Source organism: Chiloscyllium punctatum, chromosome 19, assembly GCF_047496795.1.
Source record: "Chiloscyllium punctatum isolate Juve2018m chromosome 19, sChiPun1.3, whole genome shotgun sequence".
In the NCBI taxonomy this organism is placed as follows: domain Eukaryota; kingdom Metazoa; phylum Chordata; class Chondrichthyes; order Orectolobiformes; family Hemiscylliidae; genus Chiloscyllium; species Chiloscyllium punctatum.
The window spans coordinates 97,795,712-97,812,636 of record NC_092757.1 but is presented as its reverse complement, the minus strand read 5'-3'; the positions used below and the strand labels follow the sequence as shown (position 1 = coordinate 97,812,636).

At 41.8% G+C, this 16,925-nt stretch overlaps 1 protein-coding gene across 1 annotated transcript in view; it reads left to right on the top strand.

Annotated features, from left to right (window-relative positions):
- LOC140491660 (uncharacterized) overlaps positions 1 to 16,925 on the top strand; it is a 255,833-nt gene that overhangs the window by 31,619 nt on the left and 207,289 nt on the right. The window contains exons 4-6 of the mRNA XM_072590156.1: positions 592 to 709; positions 7,581 to 7,709; positions 12,551 to 12,777. Coding sequence (XP_072446257.1) covers positions 592 to 709; positions 7,581 to 7,709; positions 12,551 to 12,777 — 474 coding nt within the window. The remainder of the gene's footprint in view (positions 1 to 591; positions 710 to 7,580; positions 7,710 to 12,550; positions 12,778 to 16,925) is intronic.

The window sequence follows — 16,925 nt, the reverse complement described above, 5'->3', positions numbered from 1 at the left end:
CTCAACCAGTTCTTTATCCACCTAGCTAGAGCACCCTGCCCACCATGTGACTTTACTTTCTCTGATAGTTTATCATGAGGAACCTTATCAAACGCCTTACTAAAGTTCATGTACATGACATCAACGGCCCTTCTTTCATCTATCAACTTGGTCACTTCCTCAAAGAATTCTATTAAGTTGGTAAGGCACGATCTGCCCCGCACAAAATCATGTTGCCTATCACTGATAAGCCCATTCTTTTCTAAATATAAAGAGATCCTATCCCTCAATATCCCTACTACCCTTCTTGTACAGAGGGACAACATGAGCAACCCTCCAGTTCTCCAGCACCTCACCTGTATTTAAGGATGCCACAAAGATATCTGTTAGGGCACCAGCTATTTCCTCTCTTTCTTACCTCAACAACCTGGGATAGATCCCATCCGGTCCTGGGGATTTGTCAGCCTTAATAACCTCTAGGAAGAGTTCATATTAATAAAGCTATCTGGATAGTTTACAAATATATACAGTAGTTTCATTTGTCAAAGCGAATAGGTTCGAATTTCAAAAAAGATATCTTTCACCTTAATAGGGTGTGCTATTGCTTTTTAGGTGACTTTACTACAGAAGTGGCCGGGCATGAAATCCAAATTATGTGTTCTGTTCAACCATACTTTGCCACCAGAGTTGAGAAAGTTGACCTGGCATCTTTTCCTGTCTAACACAAAAGGTAACAGTGGGAGTAAGATAATCTTACTTAAGGAACTGCTTTGCTATAGCCAGTTAAAGTTCAGTGAAACTTTCAGCTGAAGATCTTAGGGTATTCATATAACAACTGTCGATATCAATGGAAATAAAACAGAAAATATTGGAAATACTCAAATCAGGTTGGAATTGCAGATAGGAAAACAGAGTTAATGTTTCAGATTGAATATAATTTATGGCTACTGCACAGATTCTGGATTAGAGGTGCTGGAAGAGTACAGCAGTTCAGGCAGCATCCGAGGAGCAGTAAAACCGACATTTTGGGCAAAAGCCCTTCCTCAGAAATACCCTGGTGAAGGGCTTTTGCCCGAAACGTCAATTTTACTGCTCCTCGGATGCTGCCTGAACTGCTGTGCTCTTCTAGTACCACTAATCCAGAATCTGGTTTCCAGCATCTGCAGTCATTGTTTTTATCTGGCTACTGCACAGGGGCAGTGTAAAATGATCAGCTTCACCTGGTGCTCAAATTTTATTATAATTTACTTTTTCAGGGTCATGTGAGGTATACTGGGAACTTTGTTTTTATTCATTTTTTTGTCTGAAAAAGAATTCTTCTCCTTCTCTCTATTTATAGCTAAATGGTTCTTTGTTACTGGCTACTGCAAGCCTATCTTCTCTGGTCAATGTATACATTGGGATTTCTACAGTTCTTGTGCTATAAGATTGATCTTATCAGCAGTGAGCTATTTGCTCTCTGTGCAGATTTGCCTCCGAACTAGAGTATATCAAAGCTATACTGTGGGATAATAGCTATCTTGAACAAATCATTCCTCACAAAGTATTGTGCAAACTCATGAATCGGCTTGTACTGGTCCCTAGCCTGGAAAAGCTAGCCTAATGGCAACCATGTAACCCCATTTAATTGTCATAAAATCCCATTTGGTTCACGAATGTCCTTTAAGGAAGGAAATCTGCTATCTTTGTCATAGCGCAGGGTTATTTATTAGCTTGGATAGAGAATTGGCTAACCAACAGAAAGCAGAAAATTGGGATAAATGGGTCTTTTCCTGGTTGGCAAAAGGTAACTATTGGGGTGTCTGAGGGTTCAGTCCTGGCACTCCAACTATTTACAATCTATATTAATGAGTTAGATGCAGGAATAGAAAGTACTATAGCCACATTTTCAGATGGCACTAAAATAGATGGGTAAGTAAGTTGGAATAAAGAAGTAAGAAGTGTACAAATGGATTTAGATAGGTTAGGTGAATTAGCCAAAATCTGGCAGTTGGGGTTTAACATGATTAAATGTGAGGTTATCCATTTGGTTGGAAAAATAGAAAGGCAACCTATTATCTCAATGGAGAGAAACTTCAGACTGCTTCTGTGCAGAGGAATCTGGGTATCCTCGTGCACAACTTACAGAAAACTAATATGCAGGTACAGCAGGTCATAGGGAAGGCAAATGGAATTTTCACATTTATTGCTAATGGAGCAGAGTATAAGTGTAGGGAAGTGTGGCTGCAGCTGTACAAGGCATTGGTGAGACTGTACCTAGAGTATTGTGTGCAGCTTTTGGGATGTTGTTGTATTGGAGGCAGTTCAGAAGAAGTTCACTAGATTGATTTCAGAGATGAGATGAAAATCTCAAGAGAAGTTGAGCAGTCATAGAGATCTACAGCTCAGAAAAAAGGTACCTCAGCTCAAGCATCCATGTCTGTTAAAATCAACCACCTAATTATTTTAATCCAATTTTCCAGTGCTTGGCCCGTAGCCCTATGTGCCTAAGCATTGCAAGTGCATAGCTAGGTACTTCTTATATGTTAAGAGGATTTCTACCTCTATCACACTTATGGGCAGTGAGATCCTGATTCCCACCCCCCTCTGAGTGAAAATATTTTTCCTCACATCTCCTCTAAACCTTCTTCCCCTAACTTTAAATGTATGTCCCCTCTTCATTGATCCTTCCAATAAGGGGAAGCATTTCTTCCTGTCTACTTATCTATTTCCCTCATAATTTTATACATTTCTTGACACTTCTCAATCTTCTCTGATCCAAGAAAAACAACTACAGTCTGTTTAATCTCTTTTCATAACAGGAATTCCTGTCCAAATCAAACCTCATTTATCCGGTTTGAATTCCATTTGCCCACTGATCATCCCATCTGACCAATAGTTCTACATCTAAGGCTATCCTCATTACTTACCGCCCCATCAATTTTTGTATCGTCAGCAACCTTACTGATCAACCTTCCTACATTGAAGTCTAAATCATTTAAACAACAAAGGCCCATACATTGATCCCCATGGGACTCCGCAGGACACAGATGTCCGGTCAGAAAAACATCCCTCAACCATCATCTGCTTCCATAAGACCATAAGATGTAGGAGCGGAAGTAAGGCCATTCGGCCCGTCGAGTCCACTCTGCCATTCAATCATGGCTGATGGGCATTTCAACTCCACTTACCCGCATTCTCCCCGTAGCCCTTAATTCCATGTGACATCAAGAATTTATCAATCTCTGCCTTGAAGACACTTAGCTTCCCGGCCTCCACTGCACTCTGTGGCAATGAATTCCACAGGCCCACCACTCTCTGGCTGAAGAAATGTCTCCACATTTCTGTTCTGAATTTACCCCCTCTAATTCTAAGGCTGTGTCCACTGGTCCTAGTCTCCTCGCCTAATGGAAACAATTTCCTCGCGTCCACCCTAGCGTCCAGCCATTTATTATCTTGTAAGTTTCTATTAGATCTCCCCTTAATCTTCTAAACTCCAATGAATACAATCCCAGGATCCTCAGCCGTTCCTCATATGGTAGACCTACCATTCCAGGGATCATCCGTGTGAATCTCTGCTAGACACGCTCCAGTGCCAGTATGTCCTTCCTGAGGTGTGGGGACCAAAACTGGACACAGTACTCCAAATGGGGCCTAACCAGAGCTTTATAAAGTCTCAGTAGCACAACGGTGCTTTTATATTCCAACCCTCTTGAGATAAATGACAACATTGCATTCGCTTTCTTAATCACGGACTCAACCTACAGGTTTACCTTTTGGAAGTCTAGGTAGACCACAACTACTGGGTTTCCCTGGTCTAACCTACTTGTCACCTCTTCAAAGAATTTCAACAGGTTTGTCAGGCACGACCTCCCCTTACTAAATCCATGTTGACTTGTTCTAATCTGACCCTGCTCTTCCAAGAATTTAGAAACCTCATCCTTAATGATGGATTCTAGAATTTTACCAACAACCGAGGTTAGGCTAATTGGCCTATAATTTTCCATCTTTTGTCTTAATCCTTTCTTGAACAAGGGGGTTACAACAACGATCTTCCAATCATCCGGGACTTTCCCTGACTCCAGTGACTTTTGAAAGATCTCACCCAACGCCTCCGCTATTTCCTCAGCCACCTCCCTCAGAACTCTAGGATGTAGCCCATCGGGGCCAGGAGATTTATCAATTTTATGACCTTTTAGCTTTTTCTAGCACTTTCTCTTTTGTAATGGCAACCATACTCAACTCAGCCCCCTGACTCCCTTTAATTGTTGGGATATTACTCATGTCTTCCACTGTGAAGACTGATGCAAAGTACTTATTATTCTCCTGCTATTTCCTTATCTCCCATCACTAGGCTTCCAGCATCAGTTTGAAGTAGCCCAATGTCTACTTTTGCCTGTCGTTTGTTTCTTATGTATTGAAAGAATCTTTTATTATCATTTCTAATATTACTGGCTAGCCTACCTTCATATTTGATCCTCTCCTTCCTTATTTCTCTCTTTGTTATCCTCTGTTTTTGTAGCCTTCCCAATCTTCTGATTTCCCAGTGCTCTTGGCCACTTTATAGGATCTCTCTTTTTCTTTGGTAGATTTCCTGACTTCCTTTGTCAGCCATGGCTGTCTAATCCCTCCCTGGATAATCTTTCTTTTCTTGGGGATGAACCTCTGTACAGTGTCCTTAATTATACCCACAAACTTCTGCCATTTTTGCTCTACTGTCTTCCCCGCTAGGCTCTGCTTCTAGTCTATTTTCGTCAGTTCCTCTCTCAGCCCACTCAGCCAATTTTGAATCCAATTTGACAAATTTCCTTGGATCCAATGGGCTATCAATCTTCCATGCAGGATGTTATCTAAAGCCTTGCCAAAGTCCAAGTAGACTGTCAAAAGCATTGCCGCCAGCTGCATACCCGATCACCCCTTCAAAAAATTTAATCAAGTTGGTCAGATGTGACCTCCTTAACAACACTGGCTGCTGATGACTAATCCCTGCCTGTCCAAATGCAGATTCATTCTGTCCCACAGAATAGCTTCTAAGAGCTCCCCACCATGGAGATTATAGTGACTGGCCTGTAGTTTCCTGTTTTTTCTCCCCTTTGCTCCCTTCTTCAATAATGGTACTACCTTGGCTGTCCTCCATTCTTCCAGCTCCTGTCCTATGGCCATGGTGGAATTGAAAATTTTTGCAAGCAGCCCTGCTCTTTCCTTCTTTGCCTCACTCAACAAAATATATTTCATGCAGCCCTGGAGAATTATCTACTATTAAACCTGCCAGTCCACTTAGATACTCCCCTCTGTCTATGCTAATTTCTATAATTGGACACCAAATTTTCTCCTTGATTTCTATACCCATTTTGTCCTTGTCACTTGTGAACACAGGCAAAAAATATTAATTTAGAACATTATCTACATCCTCTGGCTCAATGCACAGATTACCACTATGGTCCTTCATGCGCCCTACCCTTTCTTTTGTTCTCCTTTTACTTTTAATTTACCTGTGAAATAATGTAGGGTTTCCCTTTATTTTACTTGCCAGTATCCTTTCATATGCTCTTTTAGCTCTCCTAATCCCTTTTTAAGTTTTCTTTTCACCTTCTATTTTCCTCTGGGACTTCTGTTGTTTTGAGCTCTTTGGTGTCTGCCATAAGCCTCCCCTTTTCTCTTTATCCCATGCTGCCTATCTCTAGATATCCAGGGTTCACAAGACTTCTTGGTTCCACTCATTTTATTTATTGAAACATGTTGGTCTTGTATTCTCCATATTCCCTTCTTGATGCATGCAGTGTTCTTATACAGATTTACCTAAAAGTATTTGCTCCCAGTCCACTCTGGCCATATCTGATCTTATTAAAATCAGCCTTATCCCAGTTGAGAATCTTGATTTCAGGCCTATCCTTGAACTTTTCCACAGCAATCTTTAATTGAACAGAGTTATGATTACTGTCTGCAAAATGCTGCCCTACTAATATGTCAACCATATTGCTCAACTTCATTACTTAAAATTTAGTGCAGAACTGCCCGTTTCTAGTAGGGCCTTCTACGTACTGGTTTAAAACGCTCACCTGAATGCATTTCAAGAATTTGACTCCCTCCAAATCTTTCACACAGTGACTACCCCTAATGTTGGGGGTCATTGAAATTCAATACTGTCAGTACCCTGCTACCTTTACATTTCACTGAAATTTGCCAACATGTTGGCTTTTCTATTTCTCACAGACTGTTAGGAGTCTGTAGGACACTCCTAGCAATGTGATTGTTCCTTTTTGGTTTTTAAGTCCTACCCATATGGTTTCATTTAAGGAACTTTCTAAGATGTCATCCATCTTACTGCTGTAATTGATTCCCTGATCAATGTAGCAAGACCCACTCCTCCTACCTCCTCCCTTGACTCACTTGAAGACCCAATGTCCAGTCCTGTCCCTCTCAACCATATTTCAATAACAGCAATTACATCATACCCCTCTGATTTAATTTGTGCCATCAGCTTATCTGCCTTGTTCCTCAGACTCCTAGCATTTAAAATAATTACCATTCAACCCTGCCAAACTTCCTTATTCTTTAACTGGCCTATAATATCTATGCCATCCTGACTCAATTTCTGTCACTTCTAATTTTGGCCGTTCATCTTCCCCACTGAACATTCTCTCTAGATCCTGTCTCCCTGCCAAGTTGGGTTAAGCCTCCCCAACCGCACTAGCAAACCTTCCATAAGGTCCCATTTTGGTTCAGGTACAACCTATCCATCTTGTCCCACAATTCCAAAAAATACTCCCATTGCTCAGAAATCTAAAGCCCTTCCTCCTGCACTATGTCTCCAGCTATGCATTCATCTGAATTAACCTCCAATTCCTATATTCACTCGCATGTGGCATTGGAAGTAAACCAGAGATTTCTATATTTTCATTCCTGTTTTTTTAAAGCAGTTCCTAGCTTTAGTTGTGCTTTGAGGACCTCATCTCTTTTCATACCGATGTCGTTTAGTTCTATACCGTCTGGAGTTTAAAATAATGAGAGATGATGTATTTGAGATGCTAAGCAAAATTGACAAAGTAGATGTAGAGCAGATGTTTCTCCTTATGGGGTAATCTTGAATGAAAAGTCATAGTATTAGGCTAAAAGGGTGGCAGATTTAAAACCGGAATTACTTCTCTCAGAGGGCCGTGAGTCTGTAGAATTCACTACCCAAGCATGAGTGGATGACTGGACACTGTATAAATTTAAGGAGATAGACTTTTAATTAATTACAGGTTAAAGGGTTATGGGGAGCAGGCAGGCAAGTGGGGTTGAGGCCAAGGTGGAATCATCGACGATCACATAAAATGGCAGAGTAAGCTCAAAGGGCTGAATTGCTTACTGCAGTACTTGGTTTTTATGTTCTTATGACTTTTTTTTTGGAACTAAGAATGACAATTTTAAAAACAAGATGTTTTTTGACTTCTCTTACTATTTTCTTTCCTATTTTTCTTACAATCCTACCCTGATCATTTGTAATGTGATTTCTCATTGGGTCTTGATTGCAAAAATGATTTACATGGTCAGAATCAGTTCAAGCCTTAGATAGAATTTGAGTATTAGAGCATGCATACTTTGCAATGCTTAACATTGTCTTTAATTCATCCCTGTAGCACGGATGGAGTATCTTTTTAGCCTCTCAGGAAACCTTGTCCAGTCCAGCAATGACATGGAGATCTCCCTGAAATGTGAATCCTTGCTATCTTCACAGCCAATCTTCAAAACTCTCAGTGAGTCAAAATGTAAGCAACTCTGAGATTTGCTGCAAACAAGTTTGCCATCAACACAGAGATTTGTGAATCAAAATCTTCTGTTCCTAAACTCTCAGATTTACCTTGCTGTTTATTGTTATGATACACTAAAAATGTATGCTTTCTTTCTCTTTAAGTTTGACGATCCTTCTTTCTCATATTTCTACTATCTTTTCAAGATTTACAAACAGGACTCGTTAGCTTGCACTACTTCTACCCAATTCAATTCCTTCTTTCCTTACCCAGTTTATGCTTCTAGCCTGTCCATAGACCTAAGACCACTAATCATTGGCACCAGACATTTATTATGAGTGCAATTGCAGAGAGTTATCCATCCAAGACCGCCTCGATCTCTTCATATATTTCACAATGTTATTCATTATATGCCGAGAAACTGGTTCAACACATATCAACTGAAATATAACATACACACCTACATTTGTGGCTCCTTCTCCCACTTGTATGATCAGAGCTAATGTTATTATTGGATGAGTCAGAACCCTCACTCAAAGGTGGCTCGGTAGATAGTATCTTCTTGTGGATGTCATTGCATTGGAGGCAGTCCAGAGAAAGTTGAGTTAATTCCACAGAAGCAAAGCTGAGAAGGAGGGATTGAACAGCTTGGGCTTGTATTCACTATATGTGAGAGTAATGAAAGGAGATCGAATTTGAAGCGTATAAGATACTGAAAGGGATTGACAAAATAGACATAGAACAATATTTCCCTTGTGGAGCAATCTAGGATAAGTTTTAAGCTAAGTCAAAGGGTTATGAATCTGTGGAATTCCATACCCCAAAATGCAGTGCGCGCCAGAGCACTGAATAAATTTAAGGATGAGATAGACATTGGGTTAAAGGGTTATAGGGATTGGGTGGGCAAGTGAAGTTGAGGACAAGGATAGATCAACCAGTATTGAATGGCAGAGCAGGTTCAGAGAGCTGAAAATTGCCTATTCCTGCTTCTCATTCTTATATTCTTATTTTTGCTTTAACGATGTGGTCTTTGACTGAGACAAAAACATGTAATGGTTCAAATTTAATAATTTAATGTCATCATCCTCGGAAAAAGACTTTCATTGTCTAACCTATCTAATTCTCTGATCATCTTGTATGTCTCTATCAAATCCCCTCTTAGCCTTCTTCTTTCCAATGAGAACAGACCCAAGTCTCTCAGCCTTTCCTCATAAGACCTTCCCTCCAGACCAGATACCCTGGTAAGTCTCCTCTGCACCTTTTCCAATGCTTCCATATCCTTCCTGTAATGGGGCGATCAGAACTATACACAATATTCCAAGTGCAGCAACACTAGCGTTTTGTATAGTTGCAGCATGACATTTTGGCTCCGGAACTCAATCCCTCTACCAATAAAACCTAACACACCGTATGCCTTCTTAGCAGCACTATCAACTTGGGTGGCAACTTTCAGGGATCTATGTGCACGGACTCCAAGATCCCTCTGCACATCCACACCAAGAATCTTTCCATTGACCCAGTATTCTGTCTTCCTGTTATTCTCCCCAAAGTGCATCAACTCACATTCATTTGCATTGAACTACATTTGCCACCTCTCAGCCCAATTCTGCAGTTTATCCAAGTCCCCTGCAACCTGCAACATTCTTCCAAACTGTCCATTATTCCACCGACTTTAGTGTCATCTGCAAACTTACTAATCCATCCACCTATGCCTGCGTCCAAGTCATTTATAAAAAATGACAAACAGCAGTGGTCCCAAAACAGATCTTTGAGGCACACCACTAGTAACCGGAAGCCAGGCTGAATATTTTCCATCAACCACCACTCTCTGCCTTCTTTCAGAAAGCCAGTTTCTAATCCAAACTGCTAAATCACCCTCAATCCCGTGCCTCTGCATTTTCTCCAACAGCCTACCATGTGGAACTTTATCAAAGGCTTTACTGAAGTCCATGAACACCACATCTACTGCCCTATCCTCATCCACATACTTGGTCACCTTCTCAAAAACCCAATGAGGTTTGTGAGGCATGACTTGCCCTTGATGAAACCATGTTGACTGTCTGCAATCAAATTGTTGCTTGCTAGATGATTATAAATCCTATCTCTTTTAATCCTTTCCAGAACTTTTCCTACAACATCCATTCCTCACCCTGCTCTATCCATGTTTCCGAAATGGCCATGACATCAAAGTCCCAGGTACCTATCCATGCTGCAAGCTCACCCACCTTATTTTGGATACTTCTGGCGTTGAAGTAGACACACTTCAAACCAGTTTGCTGTCTGCCAGCATATTCCTGTGACCATGAAATCCTGCCCATGCATTCCCTACTCTCATCCTCCTGTGCACTGGAACTACATCTAAGGTTCCCATCCCCCTGCTGAGCTAGTTTAAACCCACCCAAATAGCACTAATAAATTTCCTATCCAGTTTATTAGTACACCTCTGGTTAAAGTGAAGACCGTCCTGTCGGGAGAAGACCCACCTTCCCCAGAATGAGCCCCAATTATCCAAGTACTTGAAACCCTCCCTCCTGCACCATCCCTGCACCCGGTTGATAATCTCTCCCTATTTCTTGCCTCGCTATCACGTGGCACGGGTAGCAAACCAGAGATAACAATTCTGTTTGTTCTAGCTCTCAGCTTCCACCCTAGTTCTCTGAAATCCTCCCTTGCATCCCTATGCCTCTTTCTACCTATGAGGTTGGTAGCTACATGGACCACAACTTGGGGCTGGTAACCCTCTACTTTCAGGACCTTAAAGACATGATCTGAGACATCACAGACCCTGGCACCTGAGAGGCAACACACCAAACGTGAGTCGTGTTCATTCCCAACAAACCTTCTATCTGACTCTCTAACTGTTGAGTCCCCAGTGGCTAACACTCTCCTCCTTTCCCTCCTTCCCTTACAAACTACTTTGACAAGCTTTGGGTCACAGTCATTCTCTGTTAAATTTTGTTTGATTACAGTTCTGTGAAGTGTTGGATATTATTTTGCATTAAAGGTACCTTATCAACAATATTTTTGAGGCATCTAACAGAAACATAGAAGAGAGCTGGTATTGTCCATTCAACTGCTTGAGTCTGTTCCACTATTCAACATGATCAAGGTTGATCATCGAGCTCAATACACTAATCCCATCCTTCTCTATATCGCTTGATCCCTTTATCTACAAGGGTTATATCTACCTTCTTCTCAAAAACACATAAGGTCTTGGCCTCACTCATTGTGTGGCAGTGAATGCCACAGGCTCACCACCCTCTGGTGAAGAAATTTCTCCTCATCTCCTCATCTTAAGGTTATCCTTAAACTATGGCGGCATCATGGCTCAGTGGTTAGTACTGCTGTCTCACAGCGCCAGGGACCTGGGTTTGATTCCAGCCTTGGGTGACTGTGTGGAGTTTGTACATTCTCCCCGTGTCTGCATGGGTTTCCTTTGGGTGCTGCAGTTTCCTCCCATAGTCCAAAGATGTGCAGGTCAGGTGAATTGGCCATGCTAAATTGCCCATAGTGTTAGGTGCATTAGTCAGAGGAAATGGGTCTGAGTGGGTTGCTCTTTGGAGGATCAGTGTGGACTTGTTGGGCTGAAGGGTCTGTTTCCACACTGTAGGGAATCTAATCTATGACCCTAGTTCTGGACTCCCGACTGTCAGGAGCATTTTTCCTATTTCTGCTTTATTATATTTTCAAATCAACCTGTTTAGAGATCTTATTACACACCTCTGGAGCAGGTGGGACTTGAACCCAGGTCTCCTGGCTCAGAGGTTTGGACACTACCAATATGTCACTAGTTCCCTGAAAGATTCTGCCTCGTTACACATTACCACATCCCTGGTTGGATCAACAACATGTTATTCAATGCAAGCTTAAATAATAAATCTTTAAAGTAAGGTGCAGGTACCATTGGATTTGAACCCAGACTGTCCTGTTTTCTAGACAGGCATTTTAACCAACTCAACTATGATGCTGCTTTTAATGGTAAACATCACCAACTTTATATTTTTGAGATGCTCAGTGATGTTGTGACACACTTCTGGAGCAGGTTGGACTTAAACCCAGTTCTCTTGTTGTAGAGGTTGGGATTCTAATACTGCACCACAATAGTCCTTCAGAATTATGCTTTAATTTCTTTGTATTCAGTCTGATCAAAGATCTTATCATACACTTCCGAGCAGGTAGAACTCAAAACCAGGCCTCCAGCCAGAGATAGGGATGATACCACTGTGCTACAGGAGCCCCTCACAGTTCTGCCGTATAGATATTTTGAATCAACCTGTTCAGTTGTGTGTTGGCACACCTCCAGAGCAGGTGGTACTTGAACCCAGATCTTCTGGTTTAGCAATACAGACACTATCACTGTGTTACAAAATTCCCTCCTGGGTCTGCTTTTTGCTTGTTTCTTTTTCGTAATCATTCAGGTTCAATTTAAAGCCATTCAGATAATATCCTATTATCCTATTTTGCCCATCAATGTAGATAACCTTACATTTATACACATTATAATGCATCTGTCATGTATTTCCCTACTCACTCAGATTGTGCAAATCACACTGCACCACCTCTGCATCTTCCTCACAGCTCACCTTTCCATCCAGCTCATCTGCAGATTTTGATATGTTATAATTTGTTCCAAAATCTAAATCGTTAATATATACTGTGAGTTTTGCGGTTCTTGTACCGATCCCTGGGGTACCCCTCAAGTCACTGCCTGCCATTCAGAAGAAGTCCCAGTTAATTCCTACTTTTTGTTTCCTATGTAGGAGTGTAGTAGTCAGCAATCCTCATATCAGTTTTTTATTAGGTTTTCACAACCCGTACATCTTGTTATATTTGTTACATAGTCATCAATATGCTTTCAGATGCAGCCAAGGCAATGAGCAAGGTCCTGTCTTACTACCAGAAGATTCAACCCTCAAATAGCTGTCTTTCGGACATAAACTATCTCCTGCTGATTCCATTGGTGCAGGTCTCCATCACAAATACCTCACAAAGCACAACACTCAGTATGCTCAGTACACTACTGGTTGAAGAATATTTAACCCTCATGAAGTTGTGGCCATGCCGTTTAAGGGTCCAGGCTAATCAGGTATGTGGAAGAAAATTAATTGAATAGAATTGAATATCTTTAATGCTATTAGTGATGTCTTTGTTTGGGAAATCACAGTGTTACCATATGTTCAATGATTTAATAATGATCAAGTGATATTGCTAGTTTTTGGATATTGAATACCTCCTTGTGGCTGCAGCTTTTTTTAGGGACCACAGTTCTATAGTGACTAAAATAGAATACTTATTTCACATCTCTATAATTATATCTTTCTGGTATTACATTAACTTTGAACTGGCACCCAAGGCCCGAGCTCAATCTTCATAAATTTGTAACTAAGATTTATCCCAAAAATATTCATCATAATGAAGAACCTCTGTTAGGAAAATGGTGGCAGAGGTCCGAATCTAGAAGCCCTGTCCTGGAAAATGGCACCTACCTTTTTGCATTTACATTTCATGGAAGAAAATGCACATGTTAAAGGATGGTTTGCTGGGTGGATCTGATTTTCCTGAGTTGAATGTCCAAAACGTGACTTGTGCAGTTTAGACCTAAAAGGACCTCATTTCCGCTTGAGAACTTTACAGCCGTCTGAACTCAACATCAAGTTCAACAATTTTCGGGCTTGAGCTCTCCCATGTCCCCTACCTCAACCCCTTGATGCCAGGCCATGATATCGCATGGTTTACTATTGCACACAACTCATTGTTAGCTGCGAACAGTCCCCATTAGCAGTTAATCACCCTCCTAGCCTGATAGTTATCCACTCCATTGTCCAATTGTTCTTCCGTCTCTTTGGGCCTTATCTCCATCTCTCATTTATTCCTTGCCCCCTCCCTGCATCCTATCTTCTGCATGAAAATCAACATTTTCCTGGCTGCCATCATTTCTGAGGAAGGGTAAATGGACCCAAAAAGTTAACACTGAATGTGAGTTTGCTCGCTGACTAGAAGGTTCTGTTTCAGACGTTTTGTCATCATACTAGGTAACATCATCAGTGAGCCTCTGGTGAAACGCTGGTGTTATGTCCCATTTTCTATTTATGTGTTTAGGTTTTGTTGGGTTGGTGATGTCATTTCCAGTTCTTTTTTCTCAGAGGATGGTAGATGGGGTTCAAATTGATGTGTTTATTGATAGAGTTCTGGTTGGAATGCCATGCTTCTAGGAATTCTCATGTGTGTCTCTGTTTGGCTTGTCTGAGGATGCATGTTGTCCCAGTCATAGAGTCATAGAGATGTACAGCATGGAAACAGACCCTTTGGTCCAACCTGTCCATACCGACCAGATAACCCAACCCAATCTAGTCCCACCTGCCAGCACCCGGCCCATATCCCTCCAAACCCTTCCTATTCATATACCCATCCAAATGCCTCTTAAATGTTGCAGTTGTACCAGCCTCCACCACATCCTCTGGCAGCTCATTCCGTACATGTACCACCCTCTGCATGAAAAAGTTAGCCCTTGGGTCTCTTTTATATCTTTCCCCTCTAACCCTAAACCTATGCCCTCTAGTTCTGGACTCCCCGACCCCAGGGAAAAGACTTTGTGTATTTATCCTACTCATGCCCCTCATAATTTTGTAAAGCTCTATAAGGCCAACCCTCAGCCTCCGACGCTCCAGGGAAAACAGCCCCAGCCTGTTCAGCCTCTCCCTGTAGCTCAGATCCTCCAACCCTGGCAACATCCTTGTAAATCTTTTCTGAACCCTTTCACGTTTCACAACGTTTTTCCTATAGGAAGGAGACCAGAATTGCATGCAATATTCCAACAGTGGCCTAACCAATGTCCTGTACAGCCGCAACATGACCTCTCAACTCCTGTACTCAATACTCTGACCAAATGCCTTCTTCACTATCCTATCTACCTGCGCCTCCACTTTCAAGGAGCTATGAACCTGCACTCCAAGGTCTCTTTGTTCAGCAACACTCCCTAGGACTTTACCATTAAGTGTATAAGTCCTGCTAAGATTTGCTTTCCCAGAATGCAGCACCTCACATTTATCTGAATTAAACTCCATCTGCCACTTCTCAGCCCATTGGCTCATCTAGTCCAGATCCTGTTGCAATCTGAGGTAACCCTCTTCACTGTCCACTACACCTCCAATTTTGGTGTCATCTGCAAACTTACTAATTGTACCTCTTATGCTCGCATCCAATTCATTTTTGTAAATGACAAAAAGTAGAGGGCCCAGCACTGATCCTTGTGGCACTCCACTGGTCACAGGCCTCCAGTCTGAAAAACAACCCTCCACCACCACCCTCTGTCTTCTACCTTTGAGCCAGTTCTGTATCCAAATGGCTAGTTCTCCCTGTATTCCATGAGATCTAAGCTTGCTAATCAGTCTCCCATGGGAAACCTTGTCTAACGCCTTACTGAAGTCCATATAGATCACATCTACCACTCTGCCCTAGTCAATCTTCTTTGTTGCTTCTTCAAAAAACTCAATCAAGTTTGTGAGACATGATTTCCCACGCACAAAGCCATGTTGACTATCCCGAATCAGTCCTTGCCTTTCCAAATACATGTATGTCCTGTCCCTCAGGATTACCTCCAACGACTTGCCCACCACGAGGTTAGGCTCACCGGTCTATAGTTCCCTGGCTTGTCTTTACCGCCCTTCTTAAACTGTGGCACCACGTTTGCCAATCTCCAGTCTTCCGGCACCTCACCTGTGACTACCGATGATACAAATATCTCCACAAGAGGCCCAGCAATCACTTCCCTAGCTTCCCACAGAGTTCTCGGGTACACCTGATCAGGTCCTGGGGATTTATCCACCTTCAACCGTTTCAAGACATCTAGCACGTCCTCCTCTCAAAGTGGAGTCCATCCTTGTCTGTATGTAAGAATACTAGTGATAGTGGATAGTTTTTTTTTGGTGGCTAGTTTACTGCCTGTTTGGCCAATGTAGTAGACAATTTTGTAAACAGTACAAGTAACAGAACAAACAGTTAATAATGAACATCAGTTTACAAGAAACAGCAATTTACAGGGGAAAGGGGCAGTGAAGCCAGATCCCCAAACCCTACCATACAACCAGTTCATAGCGAAAAGAGGATGAACTTCAAATCCCACCCTATCATATGAAAAAGGAAACAGTAGACACAATTACATATAAACAGTCTGATAAACCAAACAATAAAACAGAGCATATAACACAGACACCCCTGGCAACCCAGCAACCCCACCCCCATCTTTCCCATCTTCCGGCCACTCAAAGGTAGCCTATTCCTATGCCCTATCCCTTTTTTTTATTTTATTAATCAGTACAAATTACGAACAATAAGTTAACATTAACAGCTTTATTCAAGAAACAGCAATTTACAAGGGAAAGGGATGGTAAAGCCAGACCATACAACCAATTCATAGGGAAACAAGGACAAACCTCGAAGACCACCTTACATTCATCAGGAAGGTAACAGTGGACACAATCGCATACAGGTAGTCTGATAAACCGAACAATAAAACAGTGCATGTATCACAGACACCCCAGCAACCAAGCAAACCACACGTTCCTACTACTACCTTCCGACCAATCAAAGGCAGACCGCCCCACACCCCTCCCTATTCCCTTTTTTTAAATTTATTAACCAGTACAATTATAAACAAACAGTTAACATTAAAAGCTGTATACAAGAAACAGCAGTTTATAGGGGAAAGAGGCAACAAAGCCAGACTCCAAACCCCACAATACAATCAGTTCACAGGGAAACGAGGAAGAACCTAGAATCCTACCTTGCATTAATCAAGAAGGAAACAGCAAGTGCAATCACATACAGACAGTCCGATAAACTGAACAATAAAACAGTACATATATCATAGACACCCCAGGAAACCCAGCGAGCTTCCCATTCCTCCCACCTTTTGGGCACTCTAAGGCAGCCATCCCTATCCCCCACCCCCACCCCCACCCACCCCCACCCCCCCCCCCCATACCCTGTTTATTTATTTTTTATTTTATTAATCAATACACTTTACAAAATAATTAACATTAACATCTGTATACAGAGAAACAGCAATTTACAAGGGAGAGGAGCGGCAAAGCCAGGCCCCAAACCCCAGTGTTTAACCAGCTTTCAGAGAAATGAGGACAAACCTCAAATCCCACTTACACTCATCACAAAAGTAGCAGTAACAAATACATACAAGGTGGTCCAATTAGATTTTAAAAAGTGCAGAGAATACAC